We start from the raw sequence: 21577 nt of genomic DNA, 5'->3' as shown, positions 1-21577 counted from the left end.
TTGCACGGTAGCCTGGGGAGAGAACCAGTGACTCCACTGCCCCAGGCTGGCGCACATGGAAGGTCCTCAGAAACGTTCTGAAAAGCAGGGGAGAGCGGCAGGGATGAGGAGCATCCACACTGCCTCCAATCTGCAAGGAATAATAAAATTTCAAGATGGGCTTCGGGATGCAGGCCCACTGGGCCGTCTTTCCTCAATAGGATGCCAGTCGCCTGATGGGAGGTAATCGTGCCCAGGCGACTACTGATACCCCGGGGGGAGGAGGGCGGGGAGAAGCAGTTTTCAGGGGATTCAGCTAGAGCAGTTTCTGAATTCACACAATCAGTTGGTGGAGGACAGATTGATTGTTACAACTAGAAATTCCCTGGTTCCAGAACACTAAAGTTGCCATTATTTTTTTTTTTAAAGCCCCTCTCTATTAAGGACTTCAGTCTAATGTTCATTTCAGTAAGCAGGGAATATTTAGGACATCAAACTAGCCGGTGTTTGGGCTTCATTATCCGGTGGAGTTCGCAGATCAGTGCACGTCCGCCCGCAGTGTGTCCTCTGTCTTTTATAATGGCGTGGCTGTCACTTTCCAGGGCAATGGCGGCACGGTTAATTAGCTGCTTCGCCCGTTCCCAGAGCGAGTTGGCAGCACGGACGACATAATCCCTTTGTCACAGCGCTGAAACCAGGCGTGAACTCACCTGAAAGGGGAGCTCGGCACACTGACCTCGCCCAGGTCGGGGTCGGCTCATTGGGTGAGCCAAGTTTTCTCTGGAGAAATGGGCAATAAACCCGCCACGAGATCTATTTGGTGATGAGAAATTGGCCTGAGAAATGAACAGGAAAGCTTCTTGAGAAATATCAACTCCATCCCGCCTGGCCTCCTGGGACCAGTACGACTCGAGGTCCACCCCAAATTTGGACACTGAGGTCAGCAGGAGGTGCTCTGTGGAGGGAGCGGGAAGGGGGAGGGTGTCAAACAGCAGCAGGAAAGGGGTCATGAGGCAGAGAGAGGATGAAGGCAGAAAATGAGGCCAAGGGGAAGGCCTCCTCCAGGAGGCCTTCCCAGACTGAACCCCTTCCTTCCTCTCCCCTTCGTCCCCCTCTCCATCCCCCCATCTTACCTCCCTCCCTTCCCCACAGCACCTGTATATATGTATATATGGTTGTACATATTTATTACTCTATTTATTTATTTATTTATTTATTTCACTTGTACATTTCTATCCTATTTATTTTATTTTGTTGGTATGTTTGGTTCTGTTCTCTGTCTCCCCCTTTTAGACTGTGAGCCCACTGTTGGGTAGGGACTGTCTCTATGTGTTGCCAATTTGTACTTCCCAAGCGCTTAGTACAGTGCTCTGCACATAGTAAGCGCTCAACAAATACGATTGATTGATTGATTGATGTTCCACAGCCCTGACTACCATTTTTGAAGAATCCCAGTGTAGGAGAGAAGAGACGAAGGCCCCTGGGGCCCGAGAGGAACAGAAGGTAAGAGGGAAGGAGAGCTGGTGTTGAAGGATGCGGTACAAGCCAGGCCCCAATCCCAAACTCAGGCCTCAACTGCGCATGGTCAACTAGAAAGGCCCAAGAAAAGTCAGCGTCACAGATAACAACGAAGAGGAACTGGTCTTAAAATGACTGTGTTAGGCCAAATCCCATTGGCCAGTCACATATATTGCAACTGCTCACTGTCCATTTCCACCAGTCGCAAACACAGGCTGGCTCGGGGGGGGGGTCAATTCAGCCGCCATTCCCGTCTAAGCTTAGTCGAGGGATGTAATCAAGCTGCCCCAGCCAATTCTGATCGGGCCCTCTCTTGCAACTCTTTCTGGTCCCCTTAGTGGTTTAGCAGTAAGCTCCGTGGTTGAGTTTTCTGACGGGTACAAGGAGAGCTTAAACTCGGACCATCATTGCAAATACTCAGTGTTGTCCCTCCCCTTCTCAACCCCCTCCCCATTCCCCGAAAGAATCCCAGTGGTGTGCTGAAGGAAGAAAAAGTTGCCTTGGAGTATGAAACTGAATTTTCCACCAGAACTTTCCAAGATGCATGGTTTCTCTTTAAAAGAAATATGGAATGGGTGAATAAAGATAGTTTCATGAATGTATGTTCAATTATAAAAACTCATTATTACACAAATCACACTACACTGAAAAAAAATATAACAAATAGCTAGGATGCTTACCCCCAAAGCTGGCAATCTCTGTGTGCAACTCACAGCAACTTTTAGCTTCCAGTCTGTCTCCCCATCTAGCTGGTCAGTTCGAATAAAACATGAACCTTAAAATTCAAACAGAAACCATTCATCACCCTACAGTTTTCTTAAGAGTTACGGAACATATATTCCAAGGTACAGGTACTTTTTGGGGAAAATAAAAGAATCAGACGCTTATCTAGATGTTTATAACAAACCCATTCTAGAATGAGTCAACTAATTAGACTTGGTAACAGTCATATTGTAGAAAAATATAACAATAAATAATAATAATCACAATAACAATAATGGAATTTGTTAAGGCTTACTATGTACTAGGCACTGAACTAAGCACTGGGGTGAACTAAGCAAACTGGGTTGGACACAGTTCCTGCTCCTGTGGGGCTCACAATCTTAATCCCCATTTTACAGATGAGGGAATTTAGGCACGAAGAAGTGAAGTGACTTGCCAGAGGTCACACAGAGCCAATATTAGAACCCAGGACTTTTCATTCATTCATTCATTTGTCTTTATTAAGCGCTTACTGTGTGCAGAGCACTGTACTAAGCGCTTGGGAAGTACAAGTTGGCAACACATAGACACAGTCTCTACCCAACAACAGGCTCACAGTCTAGAAGGGAGAGACAGGCAACAAAACAAAACACGTGGACAGGTGTCAAGTCATCAGAATACACAGAAATAAAGCTCGATGCACATCATTAACAAAATCTGACTCTCGGGCCCAAGCTCGATCCACCAGGCTGCGTAAGCAAAAACAAAAAAGGGAATTAGAATCAATCAATCAATCAATCGTATTTATTGAGCGCTTACCGTGTGCAGAGCACTGTACTAAGCGCTTGGGAAGTACAAGCTGGCAACATATAGAGACAGTCCCTACCCAGCAGTGGGCTCACAGTCTAGAAGGGGGAGACAGAGAACAAAACTAAACATACTAACAAAATAAAATAAAATAAAATAAAATCAGAAAAGACGTTCTACTACAGTTCACTACCTCCTATTGAGTTTGTTCAGAAGGAGTTGGCTGTAATGTGGCTGGGCCACAATGTCTTCATAAAATAAGGCAGTGGCATTTAATAAGTGTTTACTTTGTTCTCAGTGATGGGGTGGATACAAGGTTACAGGTTGGACCCAGTTTCTGTTCCACAGTCTTCCTTCCCCCCCCATTTCGCAGATGAGGAAACTGGGGCCCAGAGACATGAAGTGACTTGCTCCAGGTCACACAGCAGGCCAGGGGCAGAACCCACCCTTCCTGATTCCCGGCCCTGGTCCACAATTGTGTCCACCAGCCCATGCTGTGCTCACAAAGACAGTAAGCGTTGCATTGAAGCAGCCGCTTGTGATGCCCAGGGCCTTGGGTTTCATTCCAAAAGGGGAGCGGGTCGGCTACCTCCTGCTCTGGAAACAGGGCGGGGGTTTCGCTCCAGAAACAGCTGCCCCTTCCACAGTGAGGGCAGCACCTCCGAGCCTCTGTGGAATCTGACAAAAGATGCGATCCCAGCAGATTCTCAAAGTTCGCCACCCCCTCCTGTAGTAAGAGTTTCCAAAATGGAACAACCTTAACTTTGGTTTAGTTTGGTCATTTGCTTCTCGGTCTTTATGTTCTAAGGGACGCCGGATCAAAACCCTGTTTGGCAAAGCCTCACCTATTAGGGGTACTCAAATATTGTGGATGTGGACGGTGATGATGATGATGATGATGATGATGTTGGTGTTGAAATAATGATTCTTCTCCAACTGGAAAATTAGCTCAACAAACTCATCCCTACATGGAAAACACCCATTAAGCTGGAAGCTCCTGGTGGGCAGACAATGTGTCGTTTCATCATTCTGTACCTCCCAAGCGCTTGGTACAGTCCACTGCACCGAGTGGGACGCCCATTAAAGGCTACCTCCACTCCCACTATTTCAACATCAAAATACATTCCGGCTTGAGGAACATAAAATCCCAAACTTCCCTGAAGACCGCAGGTTCTGGAGTCCATCCTTACTTTCCTTTCAATGGAAGCTGCACCAAGTTTTTCCCAGCCCAGAATCTTGGAATCGGACAAGAAATGTTTTGGTTTTTTCCCCCCTCAGAATAATATATCATGTGTCATATAACATGAGGCAATAACGCACAAATAATGCTCTTTAAAATTCTGGAATAAATTTGAGGAATACTGCTAAATCTGGAATGAGGGAATTTTAGTACCGGAAGTGTAGGCATAAAATGACAAATATTTCCTTCTCTTAAAAATATGGAGCAATATGATTTTTCTAAATTTGGCAAAAACAACCAGCTGGAGAGAACACAGGCACGTCTGAGTGGAAATCCAAACCTATACTTTTTGAGATTAAGCCTAGTTGAACACAATACATTTACCAGCTGTTGAATAAACACGTTCCATAGATTAATTGAAAGACAATCAATGCCCCCCCCCCCCACAAAAAAAATATCCATAGATTCTTTTACTGAAATAAAAACCTGATCTATGACAATCTGGAGACGAATGATGAGGCCTCAGCACCACAGCTGCGATTTATTTTTAATATGAGCACCGCCTCAGCCACCAATCCTGCTCTTGGAATGGCTGAAAAATCCTATTATATTTGGGGAAAGAGGCTGCAACATCACATTGCTGTTTTTCTACATTTGCCACCATTAAAAGAAGATTGTAATCCAAGTTCTGGGAAAAAGAAGTTAAGCTGAAACTTCAGAGTCGACTGCACAGAGGGACCGTATTAGTGCACATCCTGTTGTTCTGGTGACTGGATGAAGGGTGGGGCGGCATCTCCGATCGTTTAGGTGACCTTTAATGTGCTAGCGCAAATCCAAAGCACACGCCCGCCTGTCAAGCCCGGGATTTGGGGCCGCATGGAGGAGAGCTGTCGAAAAACAGCTGCGTCAATTCGAGCGAAAGGAATGAGCTGACTGGCACAGGAGCCTCCCTCTTGGGGTGTGAAACCTCTGTTCCACGCCAAAAGAGCGATAGGCTCGGGGCCGGGCCTCGACAGTGAGCCTATTGCCCCGGGGCCCCGCGGGGGAAGACCGAATGACAGAAGGTGTTGAATTACGGGCACCAGGGCCGATGCTGTGCCAGCACGCACGGTCCGTTCGGGTGCCCGAGTCCGGACCAGTTTGGTGTTGCATTCGGAGTCCACGGACCCTGATGTAAGTAAAGTCTAGAGGGGCTCCATGTTTTATTCATCAGTGCGTGAAAGGGTAGGAGCTCAGCTCAGGGAGCTCCCTGCCTGAGCAGAGATGGGTGACAGAGCAGCTCCTGAAATTCTATCTGATCCCGATGTGGGATTTCATAGCCTCTTCGCTGCGACCCAGCAGCCGGGGCCCGGCTCGATGATCATGCTTCTCTCAGGAAAGAAATCAGGGGATGTGCTTTTTTTTTTTTAATGGCATTTATTAAGCGCTTACTATGTGCAAAGCACTGTTCTAAGCACTGGGGAGGTTACAAGGTGATCAGGTTGTCCCTCGTGGGGCTCACAGTCTTAATCCCCATTTTACAGATGAGGTAACTTAGGCACAGAGAAGTTAAGTGACTTGCCCAAAGTCACACAGTTGAACCCATGTCCTCCGACTCCAAAGCGCAGGCTCTTTCCTACTGAGCCACACTGCTTTTCTGCTTTTGGAGCCTCTGAGTGCCACCCGCTAAAAGTGCGACTTGAGAAAATTTGCGGGGTGCTTCCTGGGTCTCTATCACTCCCTGACGACCTTGGAACTCTTCGGGGCTTTAAACTACACAAGTTGAAAGGGTGGAGAAAAATATAAATGCAAACCAAAGTACAGGGCAGGGGAAAACGTCACGGAGCTCTCCTCAAATTCCCACAGGGTACTTTCGATTTGACAGGAAATGAGAGGGCCTTTAGGTAAAACCCATAACCTTAGGGAGGCCCAGCCCACTCCTGGTGCCTGCCTCTGAGTGAGAGAGAGAGAGAGAGAGAGAGAAAGAGACAGTCAACTCTCAGTCATTCTGCTCCTGGATGAGGTATTTCATCGTTCCCTTGCCCCTTCCTGCCAGTGTTTGCTCTCATCCATCAATTTCATTTAGAATTGTCCTATAGATCAATTCAGTTCAAGACCAATGTGGCTCCTGTGAATGGTTGACTGCACATATATTCATTAATAGCGCTCCCACTCTGTCATGGATTGGCCAGCTGCATTTCCTCGCCACTGCAGCAGTTCATTTCATCAATAACTTATCTCATGGCCTTTTCCCTTTTATCCAGGAAAAGAGACTGCTATGTGCCAAGTCAGCTCTCAATAGTGATCACTACAGCAAAACTGAAACATTAAATAAAAGCTTTTTTTCTCGATTTGAAATAGCTCTTCGCGGCTATTGACCAAATAAACTCAAAGTATTCTGGGAGATACTGATTTTAAACTTGGTGCAGTAGCTATGGTTCCCCATGTAGCGGAACTCCTGGAAGACGGTGGATGAGGAGCCCTTTCTGCAGCGGATTTTACAGTGACCATTCACCAGCACAAAGCATCTGTACAGGACTGGTCACTTTTCCCCTAGGGCTAAAAGCCCCCAAATCATGACTCCTGGGTTGGGACAGGTAAAAAGAATCTCTCTCCAATCATGAGCAATAAAGGGATGTGGGGCAAGAAGAAACACTCAGAGTGGGAAATGAACTAGCCAATTTCCCGGTAACTAGAAAAATAAATGTCAATTTTCAAGTGCAAGTAAGTTGCAAGATAATCACGCTTTTGAATTTACACAACGACAACGACTGTGAGCCCACTGCTGGGTAAGGACTGTCTCTATATGTTACCAACTTGTACTTCCCAAGCGCTTAGTACAGTGCTCTGCACACAGTAAGCGCTCAATAAATACGATTGATGATGACTGGTTGATGGCCGGGGACTGAAAGCACCCAAAACCTCCCTATATTAAGGGAATTTTCTCTGGCTTAGATAAGGTTAAATGGGAAGCTGGGGACCACAGACCACCGAGTAGAGGAAAATCATATATTTCATATTAACAGTTATTTCACGGTACCTACCTCAGCTCCCCTTCTCACTCATTTTTTGTTCCCCTTAACAATTATATTTAGGGAGTACAGTGATACCCCATTCTAGACTGTAAGCTGGTTGTGGGCAGGGAACATATCTGCCAACTCTGTTATATTGTACTCTCCCAAGTGCTTATAGTACATTCATTCATTCAATCGTATCTATTGAGCGCTTCTGGGTTGGATACAAGTTAACTGGATTGGACGCAGTCCCTGTCCCACATGGGGCTCACAGTCTCGATCCCCATTTTACAGATGAGACAACTGAGGCCCAGAGAAGTGAAGTTTCTTGCCCAAGGTCACACAGCAGACAAGTGGCAGAGCGGGGATTAGAACCCATGACCTTCTGACTCTAAGGCCAGTTCCCTATCCACTATGACATGCTGTTCTGCATATAGTAGAAGTATGTCCAAGACTGAACTCCTTTATCTTCCCTCCTAAACCCTGCCCTCTCCGTGACATTCCCATCACTGTTGACGGCACTAACAGTAAGCCCGCTGATGGGTAGGGACCGTCTCTATATGTTGCCAACTGGTACTTCCCAAGTGCTTAGTACAGTGCTCTGCACACAGTAAGCCCTCAATAAATGCAATTGAAATATAGTAAGCACTCAAAAAACTGATTGATCAGCTATTTATTTAGTGGATTGGCACTAGCCAAGTTCTATGGCTTATTCATATAAAACTTTCTGGGGAATAGGACACTTTCCATAGATCCAGGGAGCTGAATATTCCTCTCATCCCTGCAAATGATTTGCCAGGACTACGAGAAAGGATTCTTCTTTTCCCATCTACCCCACTTTGCTAATGGACACTTAGCCAACAAATGCTAATTTGAAGTGAGTCTACATGGAATGTCTTGGAAATTTGAAGGCTTGTTTGTAGGAGAAATTTAAATGGGTTCCTACATTCAATCAAAGAAAATTCATGCAAGGAAATCCATTGACATGGTAAACTCCTCCAGGGTAGGGGCTGTGCCTTCTACTTTTCCTGAATGCATGTTAACCTAGCCAAAAGAACCCCACGCAACTAGTTACAAATCTCACTCTACAAATCTACAAATTACCAAGCGCTCATAAACTTCACCAATATAAACAAGAAAATAACGTAGTGGCATTAATGATTTTTTAAACTAACAGCTGAAGGCATCAAACTTTAGAACTAGATTCTGCTACTTAGATGTACATAATTTTCAAATGCACTAAATAAATCAAATAGCAGTGGAATTTTAAACTATTTCTTAAAAGGGGCTGGGAATTTATAGACACTGCTAATAATTTAGAATACGCATTTTTAGCAATTTTTCTTCAAAAATTCCAAAGGGCAAACAAGACAGTAAGAAGTGAATGTGATTACATGAATAAAAGAAAACAATTTCATAAAGAGTTTCAGTGCCAGGTCAACCTGGTAAAAAAAAAAAAAATCACATTTTAACAATTATGCCTTTGAATGAAGCTGTTGGCTGGTTACTTAGAAAATGATGAGAAAAGTTTTGCTTCAAGACAATAGTTCTGGATAGTACATCAAAGCTTTGTTTATTGCCTAACTATATATGTCTTCATTCTCTTCTCAGAAATATTACTGTAATGTGCTTAAATCCCTGCCATCAACAAGAACTTGAATAAATTATATTTGTGCATAAACCCTTCAGCAAACTGATAACAGTTCTTCATACAGGCTTCTGAAAACAGGCTATTACATTTGATGTGACATTTTCTAAATTTATTATAGCTACAGGGTTTTTTAATTATATAATTTTGAAGGGAAAATTGTTATAGTTAAATTAAATTATTTATTCCAATTTTATCATCTTTCATCTTTCAAGTGTTGATGTTTCTGTTTTCTAGTAAACAATAATATGGACTTATTTGTTCATAAAACAATCACAATACAAATTACTTCATAAGCAAGCTGCTTACTAGCGGAAATTTTGCTAGAAGGAAAAAAAAACATAACCAATACTGACTGATTGATGCAAATCCGGATTCTGCCATCCTATCAGGAAAATATACCATTCCAGGTCCATTGCTGTTTTTATCACTGACAAAAAGGGAGTCGGTTCTTTGGCGATACCATGGTGAGAGCGAAGAACTAAATCGGAATAAAAAGACGAGGGCTTATTCTCGGAGTTCAGCAGCCATGGAAGACCAGGCCTTGTTTTGTAGCACGGTTTGGGGGTGCAACCTGGGAGGGGGATGGAGGAAAGATGGGATGGGGGAAAGGTTGGGAAGTGCTGTGCTTGGCTGCAGGTTAAAGGGAGATGAGCTCCACCAACTAGGCGGGATAGGAAGGGGAGAATGGCACCACTAATCAGGCTGCATGGGGAGGAGAGGATGGCACCACCAACTAGGCTGCGTGGGAAACGATATATTTTTTTTACGGCATCTGTTAACCGCTGATTATGTGCCAGGCACCGTACTATTGCCTGGCACATAATCTATTATGTAGTCTATCATGTACTATTGGAGAAGCAGCGTGGCTCGGTGGAAAGAGCCCGGGCTTTGGAGTCAGGGGTCATGGGTTCAAATCCCGGCTCCACCAATTGTCAGCTGTGTGACTTTGGGCAAGTCACTTCACTTCTCTGGGCCTCAGTTCCCTCATCTGGAAAATGGGGATGAAGACTGTGAGCCTCCCGTGGGACAACCTGATCACCTTGTAACCTCCCCAGTGCTTAGAACAGTGCTTTGCATATAGTAAGTGCTTCATAAATGCCATCAATATTATTATTATTATTATTACTCAGCGCTGGGGTAGATAAAAGCTAATCTGGTTGGACACAATCCATGTCCTATCAGGAAAATCAATCAATCAATCAGTCGTATTTATTGAGCGCTTACTGTGTGCAGAGCACTGTACTAAGCGCTTGGGAAGTACAAGTTGGCAACATATAGAGACAGTCCCTACCCAACAGTAGGTTCACAGTCTAGAAGTGCCATTATTATTATTATTATTATTATTATTATTAGAAGGGGGAGACAGAGAACAAAACAAAACCAGGCATACTAACAAAATAAAATAAATAGAATAGATATGTACAAGTAAAATAAATAAATAAATAAATACATAAATGGAAAACATACCATTTCATGTCCATGTTCTGTTGCCGAATTGTACTTTCCAAGCACTTAGTACAGAGCTCTGCACACAGTACGCTCTCAATAAATACGACTGAATGAATGAATGAATGTCCCTCATGGGGCTCACAAGTCTTATCCCCATGAGTGAGTTATAGAAGAAGTAACTGAGACCCAGAGAAGTTAAGTGATTTGCCCAAGGTCACACAGCAGACACGTGGCAGAGCCGGGAAGGATCTAATCAGATCCTTCTGACTCCCAGTATCCACTAAACCACACTGCTTCTCGATGTGATTCGGCAAGCACCGGGTAAAGTTTCATTTGTTCATTCATTCATTCAATCAATCATATTCATTCATTCATTCAATCGTATTTATTGAGCGCTTACTGTGTGCACAGCACTGTACTAAGCGCTAGGGAAGTACAAGTTGGCAACATATAGAGATGGTCCCTACCCAACAGTGGACTCACAGTCTAGAAGGGAGAGACAGAGAACAAAACAAAACATATTAACAAAATAAAATAATTAGAATGAACATGTACAAATAAAATAGAGTAATAAATACGTACAAACTTATATACATATATACAGGTGCTGTGGGGAGGGGAAGGAGGTAAGGTGGGGGGATGGGGAGGGGGAGGAGGGGGAGAGGAATGAGGGGGCTCAGTCTGGGAAGGCCTCCTGGAGGAGGTGAGCTCTCAGTAGGGCCCTGAAGGGAGGAAGAGAGCTAGCTTGGCGGATGTGCGGAGGGAGGGGGCGGATGCGTGGAGGGAAGGAGTATTTATTGAGTACTTACTGTGTGCAGAGCAATGTACCAAGCATTTGGGAGAGTTCACTATAACAAGAAACAGATACATTCCCTGCCCACAACGAGCTTACAAATTTCATTTGTGCACGTCGAACAAGTGCTGAAAAATTAAAATATCTAAGATAGTTTTTGGGGGGGCCATTACAAGAAGTTTCAATTTTTCCCCCAAGTCCAGTATTCATTTATAAAGTGTGGTGATTGGGTTCCTCTACTTGACACTGTCAGATAGGAGCAATGGAAGACTACAATGCCCCAAGCTAGTCTCCTTCAGTTCCCACAGAACCAAGGGCCATCCTCTCCTCTCCTCAGCCCCTTGGGTAGAAGAGGGGAAGGAGAGCTCCCTCCCATCACATCAACTCGGGGACCTAACGAACCAAGTTTTCTCCCACCCTAGGAAAAAGGGACCAAGAATCAGGTAGTGATGGAGAAGAAAACACTGTGGCATCATGTCTCCAAAAGTTCCATTTGGGTAAGGCCTAAGACCTAATCTACCTGGCTGGAATTACTTGGGTTTCCCAGGTAATTTCAGGCCCCCAAAATTGCTTGAACCTCAGTTACATGGGATTTTTTTTAATGGCATTTGTTAAGCACTCACTATGCCAAGCACTGCAACCAGTGTCTGGCTCGGTTACGGCAATTCATTCAGATGTACGTACTGAGCACTTACTGTGCGCAAAGCACAGTACCAAGCACTTAAATATTGCAAGACAATGTTAGAAGACTTAGAAATGGTCACATAGAAAGACTCTGGGGCGCCTATTTTATACCAAGGACTCAACAATACAGTCATCTCCCCAGATGGGTGAGTGAAACATCAAGGTTGACTACTGGGTGACTTTTTAATCCTTTGTATACAACACAGCTAAGCACATGAAAAACAGACAGCAGATAAGCAGGAGTAGGAAGTATCCAAAGAGAAGCAGTAACTTTGTTCAACTGATGAAACGAGACACTGGTAAACACGTTTGGGTTATGGAGAGAGAAAAATAGATATACTCTCACCCCATTGTCAAAGTAATTTCTTGACCATATCATTCATTCATTCAATCACATTTATTGAGCGCTTACTGTGTGCAGAGTACTGTACTAACCGCTTGGGAAGTACAAGGTGGCAACATATAGAGACGGTCCCAACCCAACAACAGGCTTGCAGTCTAGAAGGGGAATATCAAAGAGTTGAAATGTACAAAACCAACGACTAATTGATGTCATTTGGCCCTCGCCCAATTTTTGACTCACAGAGGCACAGACACGTTTAGAGTGTTTTGAAAATGCACTTGTTGGTCTCTCCTAAGGAAGCTCTACACACAGTAAGTGCTCAAGTACTTCCTGACGGATTGATTTGACAGTGTCTCAAACGTAACCAAACTTTGGTTTGGTAGAGGAAGATACAAACTGGCACTGGTGGATAAGAACTGCAAATGTAAAATGATGAATCAACCCCTGTCCTCGATCCCTTTTCTAGGGGAGGACCTTGCCTGGCCCAGGATGGTCCACTCCCTGGGCATTTGCCCACAGGCCTAACCTTCTCCCATCTATCTGTTCCCCGCCTCCTCCTCTCTGTCCCCACCAAGACTGTCAAGCGGGGTGGGGAGGGGAGGCAGAGATGGCAGACGGAGCAGACTGGGGCACTGAGGCAGGAGGAGCTGCAGAGAGAGAGAGAGGGCCTTTAGCCACATGGCCAGGACTTTAGCCGTGGCCAGGTAAGGGATGGGCAGGTCGGGGCGACCGGGGTGCTGCTGTCGGTCTGAGATCTGGACACATTTTCATGGTGCTCTCAGTGGCTCCAGCGTGGTCAGCCAGAGAATCACGGCGGTCACACCCCCAGGCCAGGGGCAAGGCAAGTGCCGTGGGAGCAGCTGGGCAGGAAGGGCAGGCCACGCTACTGGACTTCGCAGAAGTGAAAGGCAGGCCTGGCTCTCAAATCCCCCACCAACCCACCCTCAGCAGATCACCGTCTGCCCCAACACATGATCTTTGCATCCCAGAGTGGGCCAGGGAGAAGGTGTTGCTTTTAAACACACACACACACTCTCCCTCTCTCTCGATAAGTGTCCAAGTCTTTATGAACTGATATTGACAGGAATGAATTAAAAACTCTAAGACCTAAGGGTTTGATTACAGGGAGGATATAAAGAAAATCTCAAAAGTAAAAACAGTAATCATCCTCGGTGCATGATGTATCTAGTTTTTAAACCTATTTTCTTGCCAATTGTGAACTGGACAGAGCAAAATGTCCGGGGCTTGTTCAGCTTCGGGAAACTTTGAAAATAGATCTTTCCTTCAGATACTTGCAGCCACGTATTTGGCCTGCCCACTGAAATGAAGTGTACGGTTCCACTCCTGGGGACAGGACCAGAATTAAAATAGGGACTGGAAATGAATCTATTACGATTCCTCCTTCATATAAATCAACAGCCGTGTTGAGCTTTCTAAAGAAGTTTTAAAATTTTAACCGGTTATGAGTTGGGATGTATACTTGCCGTTAATTCTACAGAATAACGTGAAACTGTGTCAAAATAAAAGTGTTGCCCACCTCATCTTTCAAGAGTTGTAGCCAATAAATTTTTCACAAAGGCGAACATTAGCTACAGCCAATGCCAGTTAAGCCTCGGCAAAACTGAATTATTAAATCTGTCTGCCGATATCCTATTACCGGCTGCTTATGAATACTTGATTTTATTTTGTATAATTGACAAGAGTTGTCAGGAAAGGATGGGTTTAATGGCAATCAAATTAAGATCAACCGGTATATGTGTCACCTAGAAGAGCCTGCATCAAGTGCTGAGGAATTAATTGATGGGTTATTGTGAAGCGAGGCACGTGAATCTGTCATAAACTGTTATAAATTACCTGGTAATATTAGCAGCCTGCTTACTGAGCCTCACGAGCCCAAAACCTCTGAAGGGTTCGGGATACAAGACTACTCCTCACAAAAGAAAAATAGACAACGACTTTGCATATCTAATACCAGATCATTTACCATCAACTTAATTTTTAAATCATTTATATGACTTAAATGACTGGGGGCATGAAAATTTTAAGCCGATGACAAGATGAATAGCCACGGTGAGATGACGGGCTTGAGGCCACAGTTTCATTTACCGCCGTCTAAGGAGAAGTTGAGTTTTGATAGCTGCTGGAGAAAAGAAATGTAATACATCCCAAACATTTAAGCTATAATGTCATCACTTGGGACACCACTGAAAAACATATTGGCATTTATAAGAGATTGATGAAAATTAGTTCTAAAGCATTAATTTCTCTAATACCACTGAAAGAACTGTGTGCACTCAAGAGATATTTGATCTGAATTAAGAAACTGATGAAGCAATTGATTAATTGGAATTTAAGCCATCAGTCACTGGATCCATCAACAGATTCATTTACATTCTAAACAATCAGCTGATGGCCCGAAAGGACACCATGTATTAATACACAGTCAATATGATACCACTGAACTCATCACAATTCTTTATTGACAAGCACACAGCTGCTCTCAATACAAGTCTGATCCCCCTGCATATATTTTCGGATTTCAATGACGGCTCTTGTGTTTTCAGAATTTGCACTGTATCGATGCCTTTAATCGTGCCGAGAAACTGAAAAGGTGTCCAGGTACGCACCCATATTTGAGATCTGGACGGGACAGAACCCAAAAGCGGTGATCGCCGTTTCTTAAACACAAATGCTTGGTGGGACGCTTTTTTGATCTCATCTTTAATAATAATAATAATAATAATAATAATATTTAATATTTTATGTTACAGTGTTCCTGATGCATCTGCCTTCAGTCTCCTCCACAGAGGTTGGGAGCCCTTCCTAGGAAAGGGTCCAGATCTAATTCCCACCTGTATGCTCTTTCCCAGTGCTTACTACAGTGCTCTGCACAAAGCATCTAATAAATATTATTACTACCACTACAAAATGTCTAAGTAGGGCCAATGTAGAAGGATTTGACATCAAAATTACGTCTCAAGGAATTGAGTAATTCTCATTGGGTAGCAAGACCCAGACGTGGTAATATCAGTTGGTGACCTTAGGGACTGTTGGAATAGGGATGCGGAGTGCTGGTTTAACCTGCTTCAGGTTCCAAAGACGGAGAAAAAGGGATTCTGTGGGATTTATAAATGACACTAGTTTACAGGGTAAACATTAGAGTGGCAATTCTTCCTCCAGCAGCTGCTTGATGCTTAGGGCAAATTCTCAATCCGAGGAGGAGGAAAGGGAAGAAAGACTGCTTAATTCCACTTTTTTAAAAGTATTAAATTTACATCTCCACACTCCACTAGAATCTGTAGAGATGTTAACTAATGAATCCCCCAAATTCAACATGTTCCCTAACTGATTCCAATGAAAAACACTCACGTGATTTCTGGGTTTCTTCCTGCCACAGTAAGGGAATTCTACATTCTGAAAACGAGACTCGAGTCTCAGGCCAATAGGACTGCAGATTCTGATGACAGCTATTGACACTACATTCATTCATTCAATCCACCGTTATTTATTGAGCTCCTACTGTGTGCATGGCATTGTATTAAGAGATCTTAAAGCCTCCTCCCTGCATCTAGGATGCACTTGGATCATTTTCCTTTTTCTTTTTCCTTTACTCTCCCCTGTCACACTCTTGCAAATACCAGAAGGGATCCCCTGGGTTTCCCTGGAGCTACTGGTCTCGACCGATTTTGCAGAACTGAAGCTACGCAATAAGTCCGGGTCCAGACCCCAGGATCGGAAAAGGGGGAGAAAGTGAAATGCGGAGATTTTTACACCTCCTTCCGCCCGGTCCCAAGACAGACAGAGCTTCCAAAGAAACCCAGATGGTGCTCAAAGATACCCAGGAAACTTCGCCTTCCGAGTGCCTTTTCGAACTGCCGGCTCTATCCAGCCATAAACTTGCAGTGACTCTTTTTTCCAGAGAATGAGCCTTCGATGTGCTAGTACAGATAATTACACTGCTCAAAAATTGATATTAGGTTCTGGTTACCCTTCTCCGTCCCCCTCCAAACTTCATCTTTAAAGCTAGCTCGACAGAAGTTCACTGAGGACACAATAAGAAAGCTAAAATAAGTGGCTGGAATATACAGATCTACTCAGCCTGTGATTAGTGTTTATTACCTCAAGTGCTGAGTAACGCTGGAACATTTGCTTGCTTGTTCAGATAAGGCACCCTACACCGATGCCTGTTTTTAAGATGGACAAACAAACAGTACGAGGCCCTTCCGGGCCCAAACAATTTCCATACGCACGAGGCATCTCGCAGCCCGTTGATTCTTTTCCAAACTGAGCTCTTCCCCTACATGACGATCTAACGTAACTTGCCATTGAACGATCGTACATCCGTACCTCAACAACACAACGAGCAATTACGCCGACAGAAATGTCGAATTAGGTAGCGAGCGGTACCTGGTCCGGGTGGGAGCTCGCTGGGTTTTGGTCAGGAGGATTCCCCCGTTCTAGCAGCTGAGATTTTGATCTCTGCTTTGAAAATAAGGGCTCGCAAGAGGGGCGATAGGGAACCGCAATCCGAACTGCCTCCGTTTCCGGCTCCCGTGCCTGATGCCCATAGCCATTTTGCTAAATAAAGTGCGGGGTTTACAATTTCCTCGCTGCTTGTTAAACTAGAACCTGACAAGAGTTGCAATGCTCTGGCTATTAAAAGAAAGCTTTATTCCCTAATGGGGCATAGTATCTTTTATTCAACACAATATAAAATCACCCAAGTGTGCATACCAAGTGCAAGGGAGTTGGTATCACTCTACAGAGATCAGATAATATTCCTGTGACATTTAATAAGGTATTTATTATGTATTCACATGTAAATAATTGATTGATTTCTGGTAATCCAATTGCTGGCTTATTTTCCGGCACAAATCTTATAATGCACGCTGAGGTTTCTTTCTTCCACCCTCTAATTAAAGAACCCGGTATGAGTTTTATATGATCGTCCCACTGTGGCTATTGCTTAAAACAATGGTTGTGGCGCATAAAAGTCATATTATGCAGTGGATTAAGATAGGTGTCAAAACACTTCTAGCCTGAGTTCAATCAAATGCTCAAACGGGAATGGGAGCTGAGGTACGGGAGCAGATTAAAGTAGTTTGGACAGATTGTTGGCAGTTGCTCATGCCCTGAAGATAAAAGTTTATCCGGCCGAATGTGCAAAACTTCACTCTAGTCATTTGTCATTCTCTATAGCAATACGCTGCCAGGGCATTTGAGTTTCAAGACAGGGAGCGTTATAATGCACAGTTCCTAAACATAATAGAAAATTCCAGAACATGTGGAGAAAAAAAATAACCATTATCGCTTGATTATTCTGTAGTGGAAGGGTGCGCAGAGCGATGGAAGTTGACACAGAAGTCGCCCAGCTGAATTCAAAATTAAGGCTATCCAGACATTGTTATTCCTCAAACTCTTGGCTCTAAAGCAAGTTTTCCAAAAATTTCACAAAACAGTTTCTCGGACTGCAAGCCCCGTGTTGGACCGGTGCTATGTCTGCTCGAATTCTCTTGAATCTTGCCCAGGGCTCGGCAGAGTACTTGGCACATAGTCAGTGCTTAATAAATACCATCATTATTATTTCCAACACCTTGGGTCTTCCTGAAACCAGAACGTCTGACACTAGCAGAACAGTCATTCTTAATTAACCACTTTCCCATTACGCCACTGGAATTCCTGTTTCCTATTTGTGTTTTTGCATTTTCCTAGATAACCAAGCTCATGCCGATCAAACTATTATAAAGCTCCAAGTATGGTGCTGGAGAATTCACTGCTAACAACCAACTCCCTCTTTTATTATTAATTACTGAAATTCACTCTCGCCCCAGTCATGTGCCGGTTTTTTCCAATAAGGGAAAACCAAATTTTCGACAGTAAAAACCTTTTACTCGGCTGGATTTCAATTAAAATCAATAACGCAATGTTCTCCAGGAAAGAGGGGATAAACAGGGACTGCAAATGCAGTGACCACTAGCTGCTAATATATTCACATGGGAGCAATGCTTGGCAATCAAGCGCAGAACACCGCGTACTTGAGAGCTGGGGACTGGAGACGTTTACAGATTGATAATCTCTTCAACAACTAGAGAAGAACCTGAGAATTGAAAATTCCATCTGGAGAAAAGGATGAAAATGAATTGCTAAGAAATTCTGACTAAGGTGGCGGGGGAGTCTGAATTAGAGAAGAGTTGGAATTGTCGACCTATTTGGGGAAATGGACTTTGGCCTCCCGGTGTGTTTCGGTGAGAAGCAGCAGGGCTCTGTGGAAAGAGCACAGGCTTTGGAGTCGGAGGTCATGGGTTCAAATCCCGGCTTGGCCACTTGTCAGCTGTGTGACTTTGGGCAAGTCACTTAACTTCTCTGGGCCTCAGTTCCCTCACCTGTAAAATGGGGATTAAGACTGTGAGCCCCCTGTGGGACAACCTGATCACCTTGTAACCTCCCCAGCGCTCAGAACTGGGCTTTGCACATAGTAAGCGCTTAATAAATGCCATCATTATTATTATTATGGCTTATGCTGCATCAGCACTTGGCACACAGTGCTTAACAAATACCACTACTATTATTATCTAAATTTAGTGACCTGATGTCCATTCTGGTACCTCTCTCTTTCACTGGACCAGGTGGAAATTTAACTTTCTCCCCCCACCTTTCTTCTGGACTTGGGTCACAGGACTTAAGCCTTCCTTAACCTGATTGAAGATCAACACATCCTTCTGTAGATCAAAGCTTTGCCTTTCTGCAATCAATCAATCATATTTATTGAGTGCTTACTGTGTGCAGAGCACTGTACTAAGCGCTTCTGCAATAGAGGTTGAGGGCAGAAGCAGGGGGTAGATACTAGCTGGGAATTATCCCCTGGCTCAGTGAGGACAGAGTTAGAGGGTTTTTACAGTCACTTCTTTTTCCTTGGAAATTTGCCTCGTCTCAGAAAGAGTAGGGGAGAGCCATGACAAAGAGAGACACCCCCATCCTGCACCCTTCTCAATCACGCTTTGTCTGAGGACTTACGGTGTGTGTTTTATTTGCTTTGCTTGTGCCTTTATAATTGGCAGCCCAAAGCTGGAACCATCTCTGTGGGCCTCCCGGCACTGGAGGAGTTTGGGGCTCCAGAAAGGGAAAGCAGCTCTAGACTTGTAAGCCCAGTGTGGGCAGGGAGTGCTCTGTACACGTAAGTGCCCAATAAATACGATTGAATGAATGAATAGCTGTAATTCTATTTCTCCTGATGGTTTTGTTGTCGGTCTCCCCCTTCTAGACTGGGAACCAACCGTCTCTAGATGTTGCCGACTTCCTTCCCAAGCGCTTAGTCCAGTGCTCTGCACACAGGAAGCGCCCAATAAATACAATTGAATGAATGAATGAATAGTTGTGATTCTGTTTCTCCTGATGGTTTTGTCGTCGGTCTCCCCCTTCTAGACTGGGAGCCAACCGTCTCTCTAGGTTACCGACTTCTTTCCTAAGCGCTTAGCACAGTGATCTGCACACAGTAAGCGCTCGATAAATGATTGGATGAATGAATGAATAGCTGTAATTCTGTTTATCCTGATGGTTTTGTTGTCGGTCTCCCCCTTCTAGACTGGGAGCCAACCGTCTTTCTAGTTTGCCAACTTGTCCTTCCCAAGCGCTTAGTCCAGTGCTCTGCACACAGTAAGCGCTCCATAAATACGATTGAAGGAATGAATGAACTGTACTTTCCAAGCACTTAGTACAGTGCTCTGCACACAGTAAGGGCTCAATAAATATGATTGAATGAATGAATGAATGCAGGGGGCTAGATAATTTGGATCAAGGAAGGATCAAATTCTAAACCTTCTGCTCACTGGCCTCCATCCTCTCCAGCATCATCCCATGACCCACTAAAACCAGAAGGCAAGAGCTGGGGTTGGGAATGGCAGGGAGGCCTGGAACCACAGAACTGGTGAAAGGCTGGGGGGACGGGAGGGAGGGAGAGAGAGAAAGAGATAAAAAGAGAGAGAGAGAGAGAGAGAGAGAGAGAGAAAGAGAGAGAGAGAGAGAGAGAGAGAGAGAGAAAGAGAAAGAAAAAGAGAGAGAGAAAGAGAAAGAAAAAGAGAGAGAAAAAGGGAAAAATAGAAAAAGAGAGAAAAAGACAGAGATGGGGAAGAGAGAGAGTATGTGTGGGGGGGTATGTTCTCTCTCTCTCTCTCTCTCTCTCCCCCCCGCCCATTACTCATGGTGCAGGCCCCCCAGGAGGGTTTCTGTTCTTAGACATCGTTTCCAAGGGAAAAACAGACCTTTGTCACCCTTGTTGTAGATTCATGAACAGAATGGTATGGGCATGGGATCAATGTTTATTAGGGCCGAGGACAAGCCAGGCAGACCTTGATGTGAAGTGTTGGCACGATAAGAAAGACCCCAAAGTTGGGTTATTCATTCATTCAATCGTATTTATTGAGCACTTACTGTGGGCAGAGCACTGTACTAAGTGCTTGGGAAGTACAAGTCGGCAACCAATAGAGTCGGTCCCTACCCAACAACGGACTCACAGGTTTTGGAGGGGGCATCCCCTTCCTGCTCCCCATCTCCCCTCTCCTCACCCCAGAGTACTGCCAATAAAGCAAGCAATCAGTGGTTTTTATTAAGCGCTTACTGTATTTCTATAATTCTATTTATTCTGGTGGTATTGATGCCCGCCTACTTGTTTTGTTTTGTTGTCTGTCTCCCCCTTCTAGACTGTGAGCCCACTGCTGGGAAGGGATTGTCTCTGTTGCCGAACTGTACTTTCCAAGCGCTTAGTACAGTGCTCTGCACACAGTAAGCGCTCAATAAATACAATTGAATGAATGAATGAATAAGTGCCTGGCACTGTCCTGGCGGAGGAGCCCAGCTCCCGCTGCAACCTCTTTCCACTCACCCTCATTTTCCTGGTGGGAGAACCAGGATTCTTAGCTTGCCCACCTAGCTGTACACTTTATCCCAGCAGTTAGTATAGTGAGCTGCACACAGTAAGCGCGTAATAAATCCTATCGCTATCAATCGATTCTATTCCTTCACAGCTTACTGGGTGCGGAGCATTGTAGTAGCTCTTGGGAGAGTACCCTATAACCAAGTTGGCAGACATGTTCCCTACCCACCAAGAGCTTACTGTCCTGCAGCAAAAATCTGTTTTATTTGCTTCTTTGTCATGTAGGAATTCGGTGACAAGTCTGGAATCAGTGACAGTGGCATGCTGATGTGATGGAATGATGTCGCCTACCCAGACAATGATACATCTCAACCCTAATTCACACTCTGTGCTAACTATTGGAAATGGCAACTTAATAGCTCTAGTAATTACATTTGTGGTTACTCTCCATGACACACACCACACCATTTCTTCCCCATGAAATTGCTTATTCTCTCAAGGCTTACTGTATAAAGGGGCCCACTGTAAACAGCACTGAAGTGTCCAATTGGTCTCCCAATTCTGTCTTTCTTCCCATCCTGTGGCATTTTCAATTACCCACTTATGTAA

The 21577-nt window shown here is 44.4% G+C and overlaps 1 protein-coding gene across 6 annotated transcripts in view; it reads right to left on the bottom strand.

Moving 5' to 3' along the window:
* The window catches only part of ATP9B (ATPase phospholipid transporting 9B (putative)), a 211259-nt gene that overhangs the window by 118359 nt on the left and 71323 nt on the right, over nucleotides 1-21577 (bottom strand). For all 6 annotated transcript variants that reach the window (XM_038771100.1, XM_038771101.1, XM_038771103.1 and 3 more), the window contains one exon: nucleotides 2178-2272. In XM_038771100.1, the coding sequence (XP_038627028.1) occupies nucleotides 2178-2272 (95 nt within the window). The remainder of the gene's footprint in view (nucleotides 1-2177; nucleotides 2273-21577) is intronic.

The sequence above is a fragment of the Tachyglossus aculeatus genome, chromosome X2, assembly GCF_015852505.1.
Source record: "Tachyglossus aculeatus isolate mTacAcu1 chromosome X2, mTacAcu1.pri, whole genome shotgun sequence".
Lineage (NCBI taxonomy): Eukaryota > Metazoa > Chordata > Mammalia > Monotremata > Tachyglossidae > Tachyglossus > Tachyglossus aculeatus.
The sequence above is the reverse complement of the archived record's forward strand: the minus strand, read 5'-3'. Positions and strand labels throughout refer to the sequence as shown.